This window comes from Oncorhynchus tshawytscha, linkage group LG16 (assembly GCF_018296145.1).
Source record: "Oncorhynchus tshawytscha isolate Ot180627B linkage group LG16, Otsh_v2.0, whole genome shotgun sequence".
Lineage (NCBI taxonomy): Eukaryota > Metazoa > Chordata > Actinopteri > Salmoniformes > Salmonidae > Oncorhynchus > Oncorhynchus tshawytscha.
The window spans coordinates 73,450,955-73,473,022 of NC_056444.1; the positions used below are offsets into that span (position 1 = coordinate 73,450,955).

Consider the following 22,068-nt stretch of genomic DNA (forward strand, 5'->3'; position numbering starts at 1 on the left):
GCCATAATCAGATCATTGGTAAACCTCTAAGCATTTGGCCAACGATTAACCTACTGTATGCTGCTAATCCTACTCACCACAACTAGTCTACTGGTTACACCGTGGAAACATTGTTACCGTGAAAATGTATCTGTAGACCTAATTATCTGGTTACAATACCTTCCATAGTATAACGGCAGATAAACTCGATTTGCTTGCACGTTTATGACAATGGGCCTAATTGCATGCTGTTGCTGTGGGTAGGATCAAGGCGTGTCCCATGTCCCATGCGAGCTAGACATGTATATAATGGTAGTAATGAACGCTATTCGAGTCCTGGGCGTGACAAGCTTGAAGTTGCGCCTCTCATTCTGTGCTATCAGCACTTTCACATTCACCGGCAGACACAGGAGAGCCTTCACAATGGCAGAACACTTCACTGAACAAATAGTATTTAACAAACCAAAGGTAAGTTGTATTTGACGACTAATGTATCAGGCAGAATGACAGTTGCATTAAATTATTAATGATCCTGTTTACTCTCTCCTTCTCAACCACTTTGTAACCATTTATTCATTACCCTATTATTCCTTCTCAAACTTGTCACCGTGTAGGCTGTACTTCGTTCGGTAATGATAGGGTTTGACGTCGCTCTTTCATTTGTTTCTAAATTCTAAAATCAAGGAAGCACGTGGTTAGAAGAAACGAAAAGTAGAAAGGGAGCGTAGGCTACTATTGATGAACTGTTGTGCCATCTGTGGGCCGTTCCTATTAATTTGCATCAATACCTAGCTAAACGTTTTAAGAAGATCCTAACTAGATGCATTTTCCATTGATACATTTTCTAAAGTGTTGTGTGGTATTTTCACACTCACTTCGGTTTTACATAGCATGTAATACGTTGAGCATTAGATAACATTTCACTGTAATTATGGATGCGCATTGGTGGTGCCGCCTCTTTCTATAGGCAGACTAAGCGCGCTAGGCGTAGGGCACCACGTTAGAGCATCAGTATATTTCCACTTATGTCAGTCACTCAAAGCTTTTAGATTGCTAGGTGAGGTAGTCTAGCCAGCTATCTAACCCTTGTATGAGGCCTAATCATCACCAAATTACCAACCAGGCACGCAGGGCATGTTGATTTACTTAGTCACTCTCACACATATATCATGTGAACATGACACAATGTGTAGAACGGCAGGAAATTTGCTTTAAAACTGCTAAATGTTCTCCGCCCCATGGCAAAAATATTAATAATTGCAGATTGCTTTAAAACTGCAACACAGTCTCCCGACCAAATCTCGCCTAGCGTCCCCGAAAGGCTAGAGGTGGCTCAGGGTGGTGGGATTGGCAGGTGCATTTACTGGTGGAGCCAGATATCTTGATGTGTCAAGCCCATGAAGTCTACTGGCTGTGTTTAGAGTATCAAAAGACAAGGGGTGACACTGTAGGCCTATATAACACATATATACCATTGTTTAAATATTAATGGTGGACAAATGCACCAAAAACACCAGTAATAAGATAGTTTGGCTGTTGATTATAAGCAGTAGGCTACTCTACTTGTTTCAGTGTTGCCTTTTTAAACTGATGTAGAGGGTAAATTAATCTTGGTTACCCAAAAGTAATGTCTCATTTAGAATCTGCCCACGAGAGATTAAGGTTAAGCAAGCTGCTCTTCCTGATACCCGGACAGTGTAATTCAATTCACACACTGTAGCTTGTACTGCACCACTGTGTCTCCTATAGAGGGGCAACACAAAAACAATACAATATTTTATTGTTCCATTATTCAGAGACAATGGTAATGTGGTTGTTTTTGCTGTCAGAGTCCCCAGCCCCAACACACAACGTACAGACAACATACAGACAACACACAACGTACAGACAACATACAGACAACACACAACGTACAGACAACAACACACAACAGGCTGGGAGCAGCACAGGGTCAGCCACAGAGCAGTGACCCTGGAGCAGGTTAGGGGTTAAGTTGCCTTGATCAAGGGCACATCCTCAGTAGGTGGAGAATGCCTAGTGAGTGCTCGATTGATTTGTATGTATTATGGATCCCCATTAGTTCCTGCCAAGGCAGCAGCTACTCTTCCTGGGGTACAGCAAAATTAAGGCCAGTTAAACAATTAAAAACATTACATTACATTTCACAACATATCAAGTGGATTTCCTCAGGCCACTACTCTACTACCACATATATACGATATATATGTGTGTGTGTGTGTGTGTGTGTGTGTGTGTGTGTGTGTGTGTGTGTGTGTGTGTGTGTGTGTGTGTGTGTGTGTGTGTGTGTGTGTGTGTGTGTGTGTGTGTGTGTGTGTGTGTGTGTGTGTGTGTGCGCTGCTCGAACATTAGTTCAGGAGGCGAGGGGTAATAAAGACCTTTTTGGATAATTATGTATAACATGGACAGGAGGGACCTGATCCTAGATCAGCACTCCTAGTCCTATACACAAGATACTGGCCCAGGGGTAAGAAAGACACTTCAGTAAATACGGATCCTAAGTCTTCTTGAACATATACCACCCATTAGCACCAGCACACATACAATAGTGCCCTTTGGAGTTATGGTCCTGCGTCAGCAGAACATGCACAGGGCGAGGAGCTGATAGCTGATAACAAGAAGCGTAATGTGTGTGTGCAGTAATACAGTAAACAGGGATGGACAACCTTGAAGAGTGACTTTGTCATTGATAACATCTTGATTATCAACCAATAACTGAATGTATGGGGCGTGATGAGCCTGACCTCAACTATCCATGCAACAGAAACAGAACTATATGAAGTTATGTAATGACTATACATTACACAACATGTCACATTGTTTGAGTATTAATTGTCTATAAAATGATGCATGCATTTTGTGAAAACGTGCTGTTGGCCTCATGGCTGTTACATAAAGTTGTGTAATGATGGCTGTGACACAAACAAAATAAGGTTGCCGTGCTGTTATAGACACACATTTATAACAACAAGAACACAGATGATTAATAACAGTTTCTTCCATTACATTTATACCTGTTGATAGATAAAACAGGTTATATGCTTTGTATTGGTCATGGTTAGTAAAGTAGGAAACCACAGAAGAATAGCCCATGAGGAAATGAGTTGTTACTACAATGCCAGAAAATGACTTAATCTGTAAAGGACTGAAACAGCTGTCATAGACCTGATTAGTGTATGTATTTAAACACTGTCCAATTCAAGACTCTACACACACGCAGGGAGGCACACACATACAGTTGAAGTCAGAAGTTTACATCCACCTCAGCCAAATGTATGTATTTTTATTTATGTGTTATTTTACCAGGTAAGTTGACTGAGAACACATTCTCATTTGCAGCAACGACCTGGGGAATAGTTACAGGGGAGAGGAGGGGGATGAATGAGCCAATTGTAAACTGGGGATTATTAAGTGATGGTTTGATGGCCAGATAGGGAATTTAGCCAGGACACCGGGGTTAACACCCCTACTCTTATGATAAGTGCCATGTGATCTTTAATGACCGCAGAGAGTCAGGACACCCGTTTAACATCCCATCCAAAAGATAGCACCCTACACAGGGCAGTGTCCCCAATCACTGCCCTGGGGTATTGGGATATTTTTTAGACCAGAGGAAAGAGTGCTTCATACTGGCCCTCCAACACCACTTCCAGCAGAATCTGGTCTCCCATCCAGGGACTGACCAGGACCAACCCTGCTTAGCTTCAGAAGCAAGCCAGTAGTGTGGTATGCTGCTGGCTAAATACATTTAAGCTCAGTTTTTCACAATTCCTGACATTTAATCCTAGTAAAAATTCCTTGTCTTTGGTCAGTGAGGATCACCACTTTATTTTAAGAATGTGAAATGTCAGAATACTAGTAGAGAGAATGATTTATTTCAGCTGTTATTCCGTTCATCACATTCCCAGTGGGTCAGAAGTTTACATACACTTAATTAGTATTTGGTAGCATTGCCTTTAAATTGTTTAACTTGGGTCAAACGTTTCAGGTAGCCTTCCACAAGCTTCCCACAATAAGTTGGATGAATTTTGGCCCATTCCTCCTGACAGAGCTGGTGTAATTGAGTCAGGTTGTAGGCCTCCTTGCTCGCACACACTTTTTCAGTTCTGCTAACAAATTTTCTATAGGATTGAAGTCAGGGCTTTTTTGTCCTTAAAAGCCATTTTCCACAACTTTGGAAGTATGCTTGGGGTCATTGTCCATTTGAAAGACCCATTTGCGACCAAGCTTTTAACGTCCTGACTGATGTCTTGAGGTGTTGCTTCAATGTATCCACATAATTTTTATTTCTCATGATGCCATCTATTTTGTGAAGTGCACCAGTCCCTCCTGCAGCAAAGCACCCCCACAACATGATGCTGATACCCCTGTGCTTCACGGTTGGGATGGTGTTCTTCAGCTTGCAAGCATCCCCCTTTTTCCTCCAAACATAACGATGGTCATTATGGCCAGACAGTTCTATTTTTGTTTCATCAGACCAGTGGATATTTCTCCAAAATGTACGATATTTGTTCCCATGTGCAGTTGCAAACCGTAGCCTGGTTTTTTTTATGGCAGTTTTGGAGCAGTGGCTTCTTCCTTGCTGAGCGGCCTTTCAGGTTATGTCGATAGAGGACTCGTTTTACTGTGAAAAAATATACTTTAGTACCTGTTTCCTCCAGCATCTTCACAGGGTCTTTTCGCACCAAAGTACATTCATCTCTAGGAGACAGAACGCATCTCCTTCCTGTGCGGTATGATGGCTGCGTGGTCCCGTGTTTATACTTGCGTACTATTATTTATATAGATGAACGTGGTACCTCCAGGTGTTTGGAAATTGCTCACAAGGATGAACTAGACTTGTGGAGGTCTATAATTGTTTTCTGAGGTCTTGGTTGATTTCTTTTGATTTTCCCATGATGTCAAGCAAAGAGGCAGGTGAGGTGTCTGTTTCTCAAACTAGACACTCTAATGTACTTGTCCTCTTGCTCAATTGTGCACCGGGGTCTCCCACTCTTTCTATTCTGGTTAGAGCCAGTTTACTCTGTTCTGTGAAGGGAGTTGTACACAGCAATGTACGAGATCTTCAGTTTATTGGAAATTTCTTGCATGGAATAGCCTTCATTTCTCAGAACAAGAATAGACTGACGCGTTTCAGAAGAAAGTTATTTGTTTCTGGCCATTTTGAGCCTGTAATCGAACCCACAAATGCTGATGCTCCAGATACTCAACTAGTCTAAAGAAGTCCAGTTTTATTGCTTCTTTAATCAGAACAATAGTTTTCAGCTGTGCTAACATAATTGCAAAAGGGTTTTCCATTGATCAATTAGCCTTTTAAAATGGTAAACTTGGATTAGCTAACACAACGTGCCATTGGAACACAGTAGTGATGGTTGCTGATAATGGGCCTCTGTACGCCTATGTAGATATTCCATAAAACATCAGCTGTTTCCAGCTACAATAGTCATTTACAACATTAATAATGTCTACACTGTATTTTATTTTTGTCATATTTTTATCTTCAGATAGAGCTGCATGTGCATCTTGATGGCGCTATCCGAGTGGAGACGATCCTAGACGTTGCCAGGTAAGTTCATAAACCTGTTGAGTTCTTAGCATTTTTCTTTTAGTTAAATAATATGTTAAAATTGGTTTTGCTAGTTCTCTTGAATCATGAATTGCCTATTACCCTTCACAAAAAGGCTGTTAGGTTCAATTGACATACAATGTTCTTTCAGTCTTTGTGTTTGGTACATGTAGGTCTAGTTATGGTGCTCTTTTGAACTAGCAAATATCTTTAATGTCCTTAATATAATTAATTGAAATAATAATAATAATATTTTTATTTGTATAGTGCTTTTCAATACAAATAACAAAGTGATTCACATAAAATAATCAATTAAAAGTACTAAGAAACAAACATAGTAAAAAATATAGTAAAAAATACATTTAATTAAAATAATACATTGAATCATATATTAAAAGCATCTTCATAAAAGGTTGTCTTCAACAGAGATTTCAGAAGAGGCACTAAATCTGGCAGACCATTTCAAAGTCTAGGGGCCCTAATGGCAAATGCCTGGTCTCCTTTCATTTTCAGCCTAGAGAAATGAACATTGAACAGCTGTAGCTAAATATTGCTGATTGTACTTTTAAAGTCCTCTGTCTGTCTCAGGCGACGTGGGATTACCCTGCCTGCAGGCACAGTGAAGGAGATGACACACATTTGTGTGGTGCACCAGCCTGCCACACTCACAGAGTTCCTCGGCAAGTTCGCAGAGTACATGCACGTCATTGCGTAAGTACCCTGAACATAAAGATAGATAATGAGATAATTAGATGCTGACTACTGTACTAACCACCTGAGCTTTTGGTTTCATTTACATTCCCAAACTGTGAACCACCTTTTTTTAAGGAACTCTGTCCGGCTTTCAACTCACTCTTGAAAGTTGTAATAGTAGAATTTACAAGGTGCCATTTTGAAATTGGGTAGTGCATCACTAGTTCCTCTTGTCATGTTAGTCATTGCATACCTTAGAGAGATATTTATAACTTGTCAGAAATGTCCAGATCAACTAGCCCAAATCAGGTAGCGGTGCAGGAAGGGTGATTCCCGATGCTGGAAGGGGTTTTCTTATCATTATCACAGGGTTTTTCATGGACCTAGATCTATTTGTGCCAATAGTATAACAATGACCAAAGGAATTGGTAAGACAGCAAAAACAGATCTGGGAACAAGCTAGGGATGTCAAACTCAAGAGTGAGAGTTTGACAAATATCTTAATAAATGAGGGTCACGGTCAGTTTCCTTCATACTGGTAGTGTTACAGGATTGGAGGGTCTCAAGAGAGAGGGAGAAACACACACAGGGAAGAGAGAGACACAAACACAAAGAGTTATCTATCCAAAACGGAGATGTATGGGTAAACCACTTCTCCAATCTTTTTGGCCCTATAACAAAGAACAAACAGCAAAAACATATACATGACCAAATACAAATCTTAGAATTAACTTCTCATGGCTGGGGGCAGTATTGAGTGGCTTGGATGAATAAGGTGCCCAGAGTAAACTGCCTGCAACCCAGTCCCAGTTGCTAATATATGCATATTATTAGTATATGTGGATAGAAAACACTCTGAAGTTTCTAAAACTGTTTGAATGATGTCTGTGAGTATAACAGAACTCATATGGCAGGCAAAAACCCGAGAAAAAATCCAACCAGGAAGTGGGAAATCTGAGGTTGGTCCTTTTTTCAACTAATTCCCTATTGAAGATACAGTGGGATATTGGTCATGTTGCACTTCCTAAGGCTTCCACTAGATGTCAACAGTCTTCAGAACCTTGTTTGATGCTTCTACTGTAAAGGAGGGGCTCAAAGGGCTCTTTGAGATGGTGGTCTGGCAGAGTGCCACAAGCTCATGACGCTAGCTCGCACTCCATTGCATTTCTGAAGACAAAGGAATTCTCCGGTTGGAACATTATTGAAGATTTATGTTAAAAACATCCTGAAGATTGATTCTATACATCGTTTGACATGTTTCTATGGACTGTAACGGAACTTTTTGACATTTTGTCTGCTCCTAGTGAACGCGCTTTGTGAGTTTGGATTTGTTTACCAAATGCACTAAAAAAAAGTAGCTATTTGGACATAAATGATTGACATTATCGAACAAAACAAACATTTATTGTGGAACTGGGATTCCTGGGAGTGCATTCTGATGAAGATCATCAAAGGTAAGTGAATATTTACAATGTTATTTCTGACTTCTGTTGACTGCACAATATGGCGATATCTTTTTGGCTTGTTTGGTCTCTGAGTGCCGTACTCAGATTATTTGCTTTTTCCCTAAAGCTTTTTTGAAATTCAACACAGTGGTTGCATTAAGGAGAAGTGTATCTAAAGTTCCATGCATAACACTTGTATTTTCATCAACATTTATTATGAGTATTTCTGTAAATTGATGTGGCTCTCTGCAGAATCACCGGATGTTTTTGGAACTACTGAACATAACGCGCCATTGTATACTGAATTTTTAAAAATATAAATATTAACTTTATCGAACAAAACATACATGTATTATGTAACATGAAGTCCTATAAGTGTCATCTGATGAAGATCATCAAAGGTTAGTGATTCATTTTATATCTTTCAGATTTTTGTGACTCCTCTCTTTGGCTGGACAAATGGCTGTGTTTTTGTCAAGTAATTATTTAATCAGTGTTCATAAATTCCAATTATATTTATCTGTCTGATACCCAGAATTTGTAAAGTTCTGGTCTTAAATAAAACAGGCAGAATTCCCAGCTCACAATTGATCAGGTTCCAATTTATTTGCAAGAGCTCCAAAGTTTTCACAAATCCATTCCTTCTTATATCATCCTAAACTACGCACACACATACACACAAACATGGATTTTCTCATGAGTCTAACCACAGTTTATAACCCCTCAACTGACCGTTCCAGGCTCCCCCAGACACCATAACTCTGAGGAGCCCTCCCTGTCCTCTCTTATCTCCACATACATTCCTTTCTTCCTAGGTCCATGCCATATAACCCCTTCCTAATGGACAAACATTATTTAATACTACAAGAAAGACAGGGTAGAATTCTTGCCAGTTATAGTGCAGTATACCTCATTTAGTCATTATTGATAAAAATCCCATAACAGTTTTTCTGTGACTTGGCTCTGACCTAACATAATCGTTTGTGGTGCTTTCGAAATAAAGCCTATTTGAAATCGGACACTGTGGTGGGATTAACAAGAAGTGTATCTTAAAAATGGTGTGAAATACTTCTATGTTTCAGGAATTTTAATTATGGGATTTCTGTTTTGAATTTGGCGCCCTGCACTTTCACTGGCCGTTGTCATATTGATTCCGTTAGCGGGATCTCAGCCCTAAGATGTTTTAAAGACTACCATAACCCACTGGATTCTCCAGTTACATTGAATGAACTACAGGACAAAATACAAACCCTCCAACCTGAAAAGGCCTGTGGTGATGGTGGTATCCTCAATTAAATTATAAAATATACAGACCACAAATTCCAATTGGCTATACTTAAACTCTTTAACATCATCCTTAGCTCTAGCATCTTCCCCAATCAACAAAAGTGGAGACAAATTTAACCCCAATAACTACCGTGGGATATGCATCAACAGCAACCTTGGGAACATCTTCTGCCTCATCAGTAACAGCAGACTCATACATTTCGTCAGTGAAAACAGTGTACTGAGCAAATGTCATATTGGCTTTTTACCAAATTACCGTACGACAGACCACGTATTCACCCTAATTGACAAACAAACCAAAACAAAGGCAAAGTCTTCTCATGCTTTGTTGATTTAAAAAATCTTTTGACTCAATTTGGCATGAGGATCTGCAATATAAATTGATGTAAAGTGGTGTTGGGGGAAAAACATACGACATTCTGAAATCCATGTACACAAACAACAAGTGTGCGGTTAAAAGTGGCAAACACAAACATTTCTGTTACCAACAGTTACATGGTGTTGGAAGTTGAGAGTCTATGTACTCTATATGACCGCGATTAATTGGTGTTGTTGCCAACAATGCAATCAACAAGCTTTTAAAGAACACTTAAGACCAGTCTTGATTGGTCTTCTCCCTGGTTACTGAGTGGATGTAATGCAGGAGCAGGTCATGATGCAGGCAGGTATGTCTGTGGCAACCAACTGAATTTACAGTGTCTAATTGGTCGTTATAGATATCGTTCCCATTACAATACTAGCTTATATTTAACCCTAAAGCTATCAACATATTTCACATTTTTACCCCAAGATGGTACTTTTGAAAAAAAGCAACAATCATAGTAAAATCTAAACTCAAATCTCACCCACTGCTGAAACTAAACAATGTATTAAAAGACAACATTTTCTGTGATGGTTCAGTTCCATACCAGACTAACCAGTAACTTCCCACAACCAGTGGTGGAAAAAGTACCCAATTGTCATACTTGAGTAAAAGTAAAGATACCTTTCATAGAAAACGACTCAAGTAAAAGTGAAAGTCACCAAGTAAAATACTACTTGACTAAAAGTCTAAAAGTATGTGGTTTTATATATACATAAGTATCAAAAGTAAATGTAATCGCCAAAATATACTTAAGAATCAAAAGCAAAAAGTATAAATAATTTCACATTCCTTATATTAAGCAAACCAGACTGCACAATTTTCTTATTTTAATTCACGGATAGCCAGAGGCACGCTCGAGTGAGTCCGCCAGATCAGAAGCAGTAGGGATGAGCAGAGATGTTCTCTTAATAAGTACGTGAATTGGACCATTTTCCTATCCTGCTAAGCATTCGAAATGTAACAAGTATTTATGGGTGTCAGGGAAAATGAATGAAGTAAAAAGCACATTATTTTCATTAGGAATGTAGGGGAGCAAAAGTATAAATAGTAAGTAATGTACAGATACCCCAAAAACGACTTACTACAATACTTTAAAGTATTTTTAATTAAGTACTTTACACCACTGCCCACAACAAGTATGAAAAGACCCAATGATGGTTTGTAATAGCAGCCAGGGAAGCTGCTAGCTGTCAGTTATGCTGAATGAAGCATTTTTTAGCAAGGCCTTCCCTTGAAAAGCTGTGTTGTTGCATCTGGTGCTTCCCCCCCTACACGACAACAACATGGGGAACTTGCTAGCTGTGTTTGGCTCATGCAGAATTGTTGTGTGTGTTGGCGGATAGACCGGCACAGATGGGGGTCACGGGGTCGGAGGGAGAGACAACAAGCATTCAGACCAGGCATGTTAGAAACAGGCATTCACGTCTAGTGTAAATGCTGGTCTGTTTTCCAATCGTGATGTGAAACAGAAACTTTGTTAAGTCAAAAAGCAACAAAGGGAATTGATGCTGGATATATCTGTCCCACTGAGTTTGCAGACATTTCCCACCCCTCCAACCAGAATACCCATTGCTCCACGGGGACTTTTACAGAAATGTCTACTATAAAACAGAATGATATGCACTCAAAATCAAATTAAAATTACAAATGAATATAATATTCTATCATTCCCTATGTCAGGGTTCCAAATAGGTGGAACTCAAGCCAAATTAGTAAAACACACACATATATATATATATATAAATAATGATTTTTGTTGTTGGACATAAATGGCTGTAAAATCCCCAGGAAATCAGCTCAAAGTTATTTTAATTTAGGAAATATGTCAAACACTATATATGTTTGGGCTTCTTGCAGTCAATTTGCAGTGTAGGTCTACAAATTATTTAGAATTATGTTCCGGCCCCAGGACCATCCACTCAAAAAAGAATTGGCCCGCGGCTTAATGTAATTGGTGGTCCCTGCCCTATGTCATCCATCAAATACTATACACAGGCTGATCTTATGTCCTTTACCTTCATTATCATACAGGGATAATGATAGTCATATTCTCCTGCTGACAGTTAGTCATATTAGCAGTAGCAGTGCCAGTCAAGTTCAGGTCAGGGGTCACAGGGAGCATTGGTTCAGCCACTTGGCTCTCTCTGACAGTAATAGTCCTCCTGGCGTGGCGTGCTGAGGATTTACCATCAGATTACCCTCCTGTCATTTAGAGAAACACTTCTACCATGTAATACCCTGTTACTAAACCTGTAATACCCAGTACTAAACCTGTAATACCCTGTTACTAAACCTGTAATACCCTGTTACTAAACCTGTAATACCCAGTACTAAACCTGTAATACCCTGTTACTAAACCTGTAATACCCTGTTACTAAACCTGTAATACCCTGTTACTAAACCTGTAATACCTGTCACGCCCTGGTCTTAGTATTTTGTGTTTATATATTATTTTGGTCAGGCCAGGGTGTGACATGGGGTTATTTTGTGTTGTGATGTGGTATTGGGGGTTTTAGTAGGTATTGGGATTGTGGCTGAGTAGGGGTGTCTAGCATAGTCTATGGCTGCCTGAGGTTCTCAATCAGAGTCAGGTGATTCTCGTTGTCTCTGATTGGGAACCATATTTAGGCAGCCATATTCTGTGAGTGTTTTCGTGGGTGATTGTTCCTGTCTCAGTGTGTTTGTATTCACCAGATAGGGCTGTTTCGGTTTTCATTATTCATTTTCGTTAGTTTTGTAGTTTCTGTATGTATAGGTTTTCCTTCATTAAAATATATCATGAATCATCATCATCACGCTGCATTTTGGTCCGATCTTTGTTCTACCTCTTCGTCAGAGGAGGAGATAGAAGAGAGCCGTTACAATACCCTGTTACTAAACCTGTAATACCCAGTACTAAACCTGTAATACCCAGTACTAACCCTGCAGGCCAAGAGGGAAGAGACACAAAGAACAATGGGCTGTTCCTAGAACGTTTCCTGTATTTTACAGGAAAATTGAAATATAGCTTCTTCCAACATCTTCATTTGTAACTGGATGAACATGATGTGATGAAATCTAAAGCAAATGTAGGGCCTTTGCTGGTGACTAATACTATTCATTATCTGCCATAGTTGAGTAAATATTTATGTTGTTTCTCTTGGGCTTCCTCTGATTTTCTGTGAACTTTCCAGTGGTGACAGAGAGGCGATCAAGAGGATAGCCTATGAGTTTGTGGAGGACAAAGCCAAAGAGGGGGTGATCTACGTTGAAGTCAGATACAGCCCACACTTTCTGGCTAACACTGACGTAGAACCCATTCCATGGAACCAAAAAGAGTACGTGGATGATACTATATGTTTCTGATCCGGTAAAGTAGATGACAGAAAAGCGTGCCTTTGAAACATACTGTATGTGTGATTGATGTCTAATTACTATATGGACATGCACAATACAGTTCTTTGAGTTACTTGTGCTCTCCGATTGCAGTCTTGTATTGTTCATGTAGGTATCTGTTCTTAGAGATTTAAAAAATGTGACATTGCAATGCATTGAAGAGTTCTCTGTGTGTTGATTTCACTCTCTCTTCCCCCAGAGGTGACTTGAGCCCAGATGAGGTTGTTTGCTTGGTGAACCAGGGTCTGGCCGAGGGAGAGAAGGCATTCAACATCATAGCCAGGTCCATTCTGTGCTGCATGCGCCACATGCCAAGTAATGCCCTCGCGGTCCTGTCCTGTCTGTCTGGCCTAACACAGCCCCTCTGTCTGTTTTCCTGTCCGCAGTCCTCTGTCTGTGATCCTCATCACACTAAGTTGCAGGCCAAACATCTCCCAGTCAAAAATACTCGCTCCTGTTTTGGGCATCGTCTGACTATGTCTTGTTTCATTTCAACCCCACTCAATGATGTTGATCTATATGTGAGGAGGTGTGATGCTGTGCTTATTGAGTTTTCTACCTTAGCTAATGTCACCATTTGCTGACCCTAATGCAGACAGTAAAAAGGGGCTCATTTGTGTAATGTATCACTGAATTAAAAATTGCAAGCCAAATCTCCTATGTTTACAGTCCAGAATAGTCCCAGCAGTAAAGGAATTTGGTTATATGTAACTTTCTGACACAGAGCATAGTATCTGTTTTTGTTATTACATGCAACAAAATACAAGTGACTATTTTAGGCAAACATTCCAGTGAACAGTTTTCTGTTGTCAGTATTTAGTTTTTTGTATTTTGTTCTGCTTTTGTTAACAATAAGTTTGGAACTGAACAATTTGACCTTTACAACCATTGCTTTACACTAGCTTTCATGGAGATGCTTGACATGATTCACAATGTCTCTCATTTGTAGCAGCAGATATTCAGATAACCTTTAGGTCATAGATCTAGCATGAAAACATTTCACAAACATCCACACAAATCAAACATCCTGCATTTTAAAACGACCTGTCTCTGGGTCTTTGACCTCATTGGGTTGTTGCGTTGCGCAGGCTGGTCCAAGGACGTGGTGGAGTTGTGTAAGAAGTACAAGAAGGATGGAGTGGTGGCTATTGATCTGGCAGGAGACGAGTCACTCAACTGTGAGGCCTACCCAGGACACAGGATGGCCTATGAGGTAACTTACCACTGCCCAACTTTGAACCCTCGTGTCCAATTCATTCTGTGCTGTAGGTAACTGTTCCATGCATGCATGGTTCATGGCCACGATACAAGACAATAGCTAGCCTCAGCAGGATATGACGCTAACCACTTTCCTACTGAACGCTGTCATGCAGCATATCATGCTCATTTTTATTGCTTAAAAAGGTGGCAGATCACCCTCCAACTTGCACAAGAATTTAACATTTGTGACACTACATGAAATTTTAAAAAATCACATTTGACACTGTTGGCTACCCGTTGTCAGATAGTAGAGTTAAAGTACAACCAATCTTTATTGGGGCTATTGCAGAACTTCAGACCTTAAAAGGCCTACAATTGGTTGATTTGTTTTATAACTAGCCAATAATTTACACCTTATCATTATAATTCATCAACTCTCTATACATATACCCATAAATGGAGACCTGAAGGTCGCTTTAGACAGACAGTTGGAGGTCTGCAATTTCTTGCAACAGAAAACTCTCTCAAGAGCAATAACTGAATCAGTGAAACTATTCACCATGTTCATGATGACCAAATTTAGGCAATTTGTCCAAAGTATGCCACTTAAGTGTTTCAACTGCGTAGTTTGTTCTATCTCTGGAGGTTCCTGAATTAAACACACAGCCATTCAATCATTCCCCCCAGGATAACATCTGGGAACACTGTGGTAAGGTCATCCAGCGGCTGAAGTGATAAATGTGGACATGTTAACATCTGTTTAAATCATTAGTGTGAAGAAGTCCATTTCCAAACACTAGGAGTCGGAGAATTAACATGCTCTTACTAGAGTGCCACGCTGATACTAATACAGACAGTTATAACTGTACAAGCTCTAAATTCAGAGGTCTTAAATTCTAAGCTGGGTTTTGTCAAAAGCAGATCTGACATTTCTCAAATGTTGGTGAGATGCAAATCTTACCAATCTAGCCTTTGGCAAAAAATAATGCATTCTCTTTACCGAAGCATGGGCTTTTGGAATCATGTTATGACTATGTTCATCCATGTATAATGACAGTTTCAAGACAATGGAAGGTATTTCAGTCAGGACTACCTGTCAAAGCCAGATGTTTCTCATGTTAACTTGGTGTTGATGTGAGTGACCTTGTTGACAGGAAGCTGAGCGATGTGGGGTCCACAGAACAGTCCATGCTGGAGAGGTAGGCCCTGCCTCTGTGGTGAAAGAGGTGAGCTTCCCTTTCCTGTACAGCCTTTGGGGACCATTAAATATTTGACAGTTCAACTTGACCGAAGACTTTCTCTACTTCTCAACACACAACAGCAACACCTACAGTACCAGTCAAAAGTTTGGACACAACTACTCAGTCAAGAGTTTCTTTATTTGTACTATTTTCTACATTATTATTCTACAGTGAAGACATCAAAGCTATGAAATAACAGACTCATGTAAACAAAAAACGTGTTAAAACAAATCTAAATATATTTTATATTTGAGATTCTTCAAAGTAGCCACCCTTTAACTTGATGACAGCTTTGCACACGCTTGGCATTCTCTCAACCAGCTTCATGAGGTAGTCACCTGGAATGCATTTAAATTAACATGTGTGCCTTGTTAAAAGTTAATTTGTGGTCATTTCTTTCCTTCTTAATGCGTTTGAGCCAATCAGTTGTGTTATGACAAAGTAGGGGAACTATGATGAAAATGGCACTCATGATGACTGCTAGAGGAAAGGAAGACCCAGAGTTATTCTGCTGCAGAGCATAAGTTCATTAGAGTTACCAGCCTCAGAAATCAGCAATTGACTGCACCTCAGATTGCAGCCCAAATAAATGCTTCACAGAGTTCAAGTAACAGACATCTCAACATCAACTGTTCAGAAGAGACTGCGTGACTTCATGATCGAATTGCTGCAAAGAAACCACTACTAAAGGACACCAATAAGAAGAGACTTGCTTGGGCCAAGAAACACAAGCAACGGACATTAGACCGGTGGAGAACTGTCTTTTGGTCTGATGAGTCCAAATGTGAGATTTTTTGGTTCCAACCGCCATGTCTTTGTAAGACGCAGAGTAGGTGAACAGATAATCTCTGCATGTGTTGTTCCCACCATGAAGCATGGAAGAGGAAGTGTGATGGTGCTTTGCTAGTGACACTGGTTTACTTAGAATTCAAGGTACACTTAACCAGCATGCTAACAAGCAATAAGCCATCCCATCTGGGGTGCGCTGAGTGGGACTATCCTTTGTTGTTCATCAGGACAAAGACCAAAAACACACTTCCAATATAAGGGCTATCTGACCAAGAAAGAGAGTGATAAGTGCTGCATCAGATGACCAGGCCTCCACAATAACCCAACCTCAACCCAATTGAGATGGTTTGGGATAAGTTGGACCGCAGAGTGAAGGAAAAGCAGCCAACAAGTGCTCAGCATATGTGGGAACTCCTTCAAGACTGTTGGGAAAGCATTTCAGGTGAAGCTGGTTGAGCGAATGCCAAGAGTAAGCAAAGCTGTCATCAAGGCAAAGGGTGGCTACTTTGAAGAATCTAAAACATTTTTGTTGTTGTACACTTTCAGTTACCACATGATTCCATAGTATTGATGTCTTCACTATTAACGTCTATCACTGAACTGTTATGATGTTATAAGTGACACTGCATTGTGAAAACATCTCTCCTCTTTTATAAGAACGTAAATACGGTTTGTTTGTCAGATAGTAGTTTTACTTGTTTCTGAGTACACAGAGCGCACTAGTCTGTTCATCACTAGCCAATATCACGTCACCCTGGAATTCTTCACTAGCCTATGTGAATTACTTTCTATGAAAGCCATATTTCTAAAATGTCAGGCAACTATGCAACCAAAGACAGCATGTTGCCAGGAATAGCCAGTAGTTCTGTCCGTGAGAGGATTTTGACAACACTGATTGATGACACATATCTCATGACTTCTTCAGGCTGTGGAGGTCCTGAAAGCAGAGAGAATAGGACATGGCTACAACATACTAGAGGACCAAGTGCTGTACAAACAACTCCTGGAGCAGAATATGCATTTTGAGGTAAGAACGTACACATTTATATTTCACCTGTAATGTAAAGTAACATTAGACTTCGTACACACAGAATATTACATTATCTATGAGCATACCTCATAAAACAAGATAAATAGATCCTACCATGAATGGAGAGGCTACACAGCTGACGCTTAAACCGACTAGCAAAAACCTAAAAAGTGACCTTTACGTTAACCCTAACCAAATCCTTAACCCCGACCCTAACCTTAACCTAATTTTAATACTTTTATGAAATAAAATATTGGTTTGGGCATCAGGTTGTGGACTTATAGCCTTTTCCTACCATGAAGGCGGCTAGTGCAATGACCTCTGGTGGTCATGAAGAGACATTACACAAGCGTTGTGTCCCAATTAATAGCTCCTTTCTCCCAAAGGGTCTACTTTCCTACATGGATTTGAAAGTAAAATTACTGGTACAGTGCATTCGGAAAGTATTCAGACCTTTTTTTTTTCACTTTTTATAACGTTACAGCCTTATTCTAAAAAAGATTAAACAGGTTTTTAGAAATTGTTGAAAATTGATTTATACAGTGCCTTGCGAAAGTATTCGGCCCCCTTGAACTTTGCGACCTTTTGCCACATTTCAGGCTTCAAACATAAAGATATAAAACTGTATTTTTTTGTGAAGAATCAACAACAAGTGGGACACAATCATGAAGTGGAACGACATTTATTGGATATTTCAAACTTTTTTAACAAATCAAAAACTGAAAAATTGGGCGTGCAAAATTATTCAGCCCCTTAAGTTAATACTTTGTAGCGCCACCTTTTGCTGCGATTACAGCTGTAAGTCGCTTGGGGTATGTCTCTATCAGTTTTGCACATCGAGAGACTGAAATTTTTTCACATTCCTCCTTGCAAAACAGCTCGAGCTCAGTGAGGTTGGATGGAGAGCATTTGTGAACAGCAGTTTTCAGTTCTTTCCACAGATTCTCGATTGGATTCAGGTCTGGACTTTGACTTGGCCATTCTAACACCTGGATATGTTTATTTTTGAACCATTCCATTGTAGATTTTGCTTTATGTTTTGGATCATTGTCTTGTTGGAAGACAAATCTCCGTCCCAGTCTCAGGTCTTTTGCAGACTCCATCAGGTTTTCTTCCAGAATGGTCCTGTATTTGGCTCCATCCATCTTCCCATCAATTTTAACCATCTTCCCTGTCCCTGCTGAAGAAAAGCAGGCCCAAACCATGATGCTGCCACCACCATGTTTGACAGTGGGGATGGTGTGTTCAGGGTGATGAGCTGTGTTGCTTTTACGCCAAACATAACGTTTTGCATTGTTGCCAAAAAGTTCAATTTTGGTTTCATCTGACCAGAGCACCTTCTTCCACATGTTTGGTGTGTCTCCCAGGTGGCTTGTGGCAAACTTTAAACGCCACTTTTTATGGATATCTTTAAGAAATGGCTTTCTTCTTGCCACTCTTCCATAAAGGCCAGATTTGTGCAATATACGACTGATTGTTGTCCTATGGACAGAGTCTCCCACCTCAGCTGTAGATCTCTGCAGTTCATCCAGAGTGATCATGGGCCTCTTGGCTGCATCTCTGATCAGTCTTCTCCTTGTATGAGCTGAAAGTTTAGAGGGACGTCCAGGTCTTGGTAGATTTGCAGTGGTCTGATACTCCTTCCATTTCAATATTATCGCTTGCACAGTGCTCCTTGGGATGTTTAAAGCTTGGGAAATCTTTTTGTATCCAAATCCGGCTTTAAGCTTCTTCACAGCAGTATCTCGGACCTGCCTGGTGTGTTCCTTGTTCTTCATGATGCTCTCTGCGCTTTTAACGGACCTCTGAGACTATCACAGTACAGGTGCATTTATACAGAGAATTGATTACACACAGGTGGATTGTATTTATCATCATTAGTCATTTAGGTCAACATTGGATCATTCAGAGATCCTCACTGAACTTCTGGAGAGAGTTTGCTGCACTGAAAGTAAAGGGCCTGAATAATTTTGCACGCCCAATTCTTCAGTTTTTGATTTGTTAAAAAAGTTTGAAATATCCAATAAATGTCGTTCCACTTCATGATTGTGTCCCACTTGTTGTTGATTCTTCACAAAAAAAATACAGTTTTATATCTTTATGTTTGAAGCCTGAAATGTGGCAAAAGGTCGCAAAGTTCAAGGGGGCCGAATACTTTCGCAAGGCACTGTATATTTTAAAAAACGAATGCTTATTTACAAAAGCATTCGGACCCCCTTTACTCAGTACTTTGTTGAAGCACTTTTGGCAGCGATTACACCTTCTAGGGTATGACGCTACAAGCGTGGTACTCTTGTATTTGGGGAGTTAATCCCATTCTTCTCTGCAGATCCTCTCAAGCGATCAGGTTGGATGGGGAACGTCGCTGCACAGCTATTTTCATGTCTCTCCAGAGATGTTCGATCGGGTTCAAGTCCGGGCTCTGGCTGGGCAACTCAAGGACATTCAGAGACTTGTCCCGAAGCCACTCCTGTGTTGTCTTAACTGTGTGCTTAGGGTCATTGTCCTGTTGGAAGGTGAACCATCGCCCCAGTCTGAGGTCCTGAGCAGGTTTTCATCAAGGATCTCTCTGTACTTTACTCCGTTCATATTTCCCTCGATCCGGACTAGACTCCCAGTCCCTGCTGAAAAACATCCCAACAGCATGATGCTGCCACCACCATGCTTCACCGTAGGGATGGTGCCAGGTTTTCTCCAGACGTGACGCTTGGCATTCAGGCCAAAGAGTTCAATCTTGGTTTCATCAGAACAGAGAATCTTGTTTCTCATGGTCTGAGAGTCCTTTAGGTGCCTTTTGGCAAACTCCAAGTGGGCGGTCATGTGCCTTTTACTGAGGAGTGGCTTCCGTCTAGCCACTCTGACATAAAGGCCTGATTCGTGGAGTGCTGCAGAGATGGTTGTCCTTCCTGAAGGTTCTTCCATCTCCACAGAGGAACTCTGTCAGAGTGACCATCGTGTTCTTGGTCACCTCCCTGACCAATGCTCTTCTCTCCCAGCTGCTCAGTTTTGCTGTGCGGCCATCTCTAGGAAGAGTGTTGGTGGTTCCAAACTTTTTCTATTTAAGAATGACGGAGGCCACTGTGTTCTTGGGGACCTTCAATGCTGCAGAATTGTTTTGGTACCCATCCCCAAATCTGTGCCTTGACACAATCCTGTCTCGGAGCTCTATGGACAATTCCTTCCACCTCATGGCTTAGTTTTTGCTCTGACAGGTGTGTGCCTTTCCAAGGTATTTCCAGTTTGTCATTATAGAGTATTGTGTGTAGACTAAGGAACAAATTAATTTAATCTATTTTAGAATAAGGCTGTAACGTAACAAAATGTGGAAAAAGTCATGGAGTCTGAATACTTTTCCGAATGCACTGTATATGGAAAATCCCCATAGCCAACACAATTATTTTAAACTTGTGGGGAGTAGTGAACATGTGCACACTTCAGGAGGAAGGAGAGTTTATTGGGAGGCAACCAAGAACTAGTCTCCTTCACTAGCCATGTGTCCAACTACAGCCTAGAATCCTGGCAGACAAGGCTACTGTTCTGTAAGGAAGGAATGCCGTGTGATTTTTCAGGTGTGTCCCATATCCAGCAAACTGACTGGAGCCTGTGATCCAGACTTCACCAAGCATCCTGTCATCACGTAAGCCATCATTCACTACTCATCATATTCTATGAATGATACTTCTGATAAAGTTTCAACAACCCAACACCATAAAGATTGTAACAGGCGTTTGGAAACAATACCTTTTTTTAACCGTTTCATTTTTGTCTGGGTTTACTTTTCCCCTCTGAATGTGTGTGTGTGTGTGTGTGTGTGTGTAGCTTCAGAAAGGATAAGGCTAACTACTCCCTGAACACAGACGACCCTTTGATTTTCAACTCCACCCTGCACTTAGACTACAGCACTGCCCAGAACTACATGGGCTTCACCGAGGAGGAATTCAAGAGACTGGTAAGAAAACACATTTCAACTCTTCCTATTTGGCTTGGCAGCTCAATACCATTAAATATTTAGCCTGGTGCCAGATCTGTTTATGCTGTAAAGCTAAATCCTATGGTTGTTAACATGACAATTAATGACCAAAGGAGTTGGGAAGACCACACAAACAGATCCAGGACCAGGCTATGAAATACTATGCAACTGTTAATACCATTAAATACTACAGTATACTCTCCCCTTATGGTTTAATAAGTCTCTCATTCACCTCGTTTTTCAGAACATAAACTCCGCTAACTCCAGCTTCTTGCCTGAGAAGGAGAAGAAGGATCTTATTAACAAGTTGTACGAAGCCTATGGAATGGTGGAGAACACTGGCTTTTAAATTAAGTACTGATCAGAGCTGCAACAACAACCCAGGCACCAACCACTTTGCCAAGTAAGATAGGTCGTATAGACTATTTGAATCGTCATGCCAACATCTTACATTTCCTTTGGTGGAAATAGAGTTCTTACCCCACATTTTAAAATAAATTGGGAATGCTTCAGGTAAACCAGCTCTATACCAAAAATGATCAAAAATGTATTGTTGTAGTCCTAGCTGTGAGCACTAGGTGATGTTCTCTATCTACTGCTGTACTGTTCTCACTTGGTGGAGAGTAAAGCCTACTGAAGTGGTCTTACCGTTTTTAGAGTAACTTCTGTAAGAGGTTTTTCTCAGAGGTAGATTTAGTGAAACATTTTGTAATTTTTGCATTTTACTAATTGAAAAGCAGTTCCATTTAATACATTTCTTCCATTGAGGACAATGACGTTAAAATACGAGCAATATCTACAATAAAAACGCTTTTGCATCTTAAAATTGTCATTATTGAAGGAGTATCAGAATCAACTGCAATATGGACCTTACCTCACTATGGACAGTTTAGTTCAAATGTAAACCACTTGAGTGGCAGCTCTTACAAAGCAGCAGCATATCTTACTGGAAAAGCACAGGCTGGACCCAGGAACATAGAGCTTGCTCATGAGTACCACTTCACTCAAACACTTCTCCTTTATCAAAAAAAAATACAACATTGAGGTGCTAGGGCGCTGTCCTATATGCTGTAAATTGGCTTCCTGTGACCACTCCAATGTACACTAAACT

At 40.4% G+C, this 22,068-nt stretch overlaps 1 protein-coding gene across 1 annotated transcript; it reads left to right on the forward strand.

The window, feature by feature from the left end:
• Positions 1-282: 282 nt before the first annotated feature.
• On the forward strand, positions 283-21,783 carry LOC112216317 (adenosine deaminase). Its single transcript, XM_024376222.1, has 11 exons — positions 283-447; positions 5,502-5,563; positions 6,152-6,274; positions 12,526-12,669; positions 12,927-13,042; positions 13,816-13,940; positions 15,082-15,153; positions 16,883-16,984; positions 20,557-20,624; positions 20,807-20,936; positions 21,202-21,783. Exons 1-11 carry the CDS (start codon positions 289-291, stop codon positions 21,304-21,306), a joined length of 1,206 nt encoding a protein of 401 aa, XP_024231990.1. The 5' UTR covers positions 283-288; the 3' UTR covers positions 21,307-21,783.
• The last annotated feature ends 285 nt before the right edge of the window (positions 21,784-22,068 follow it).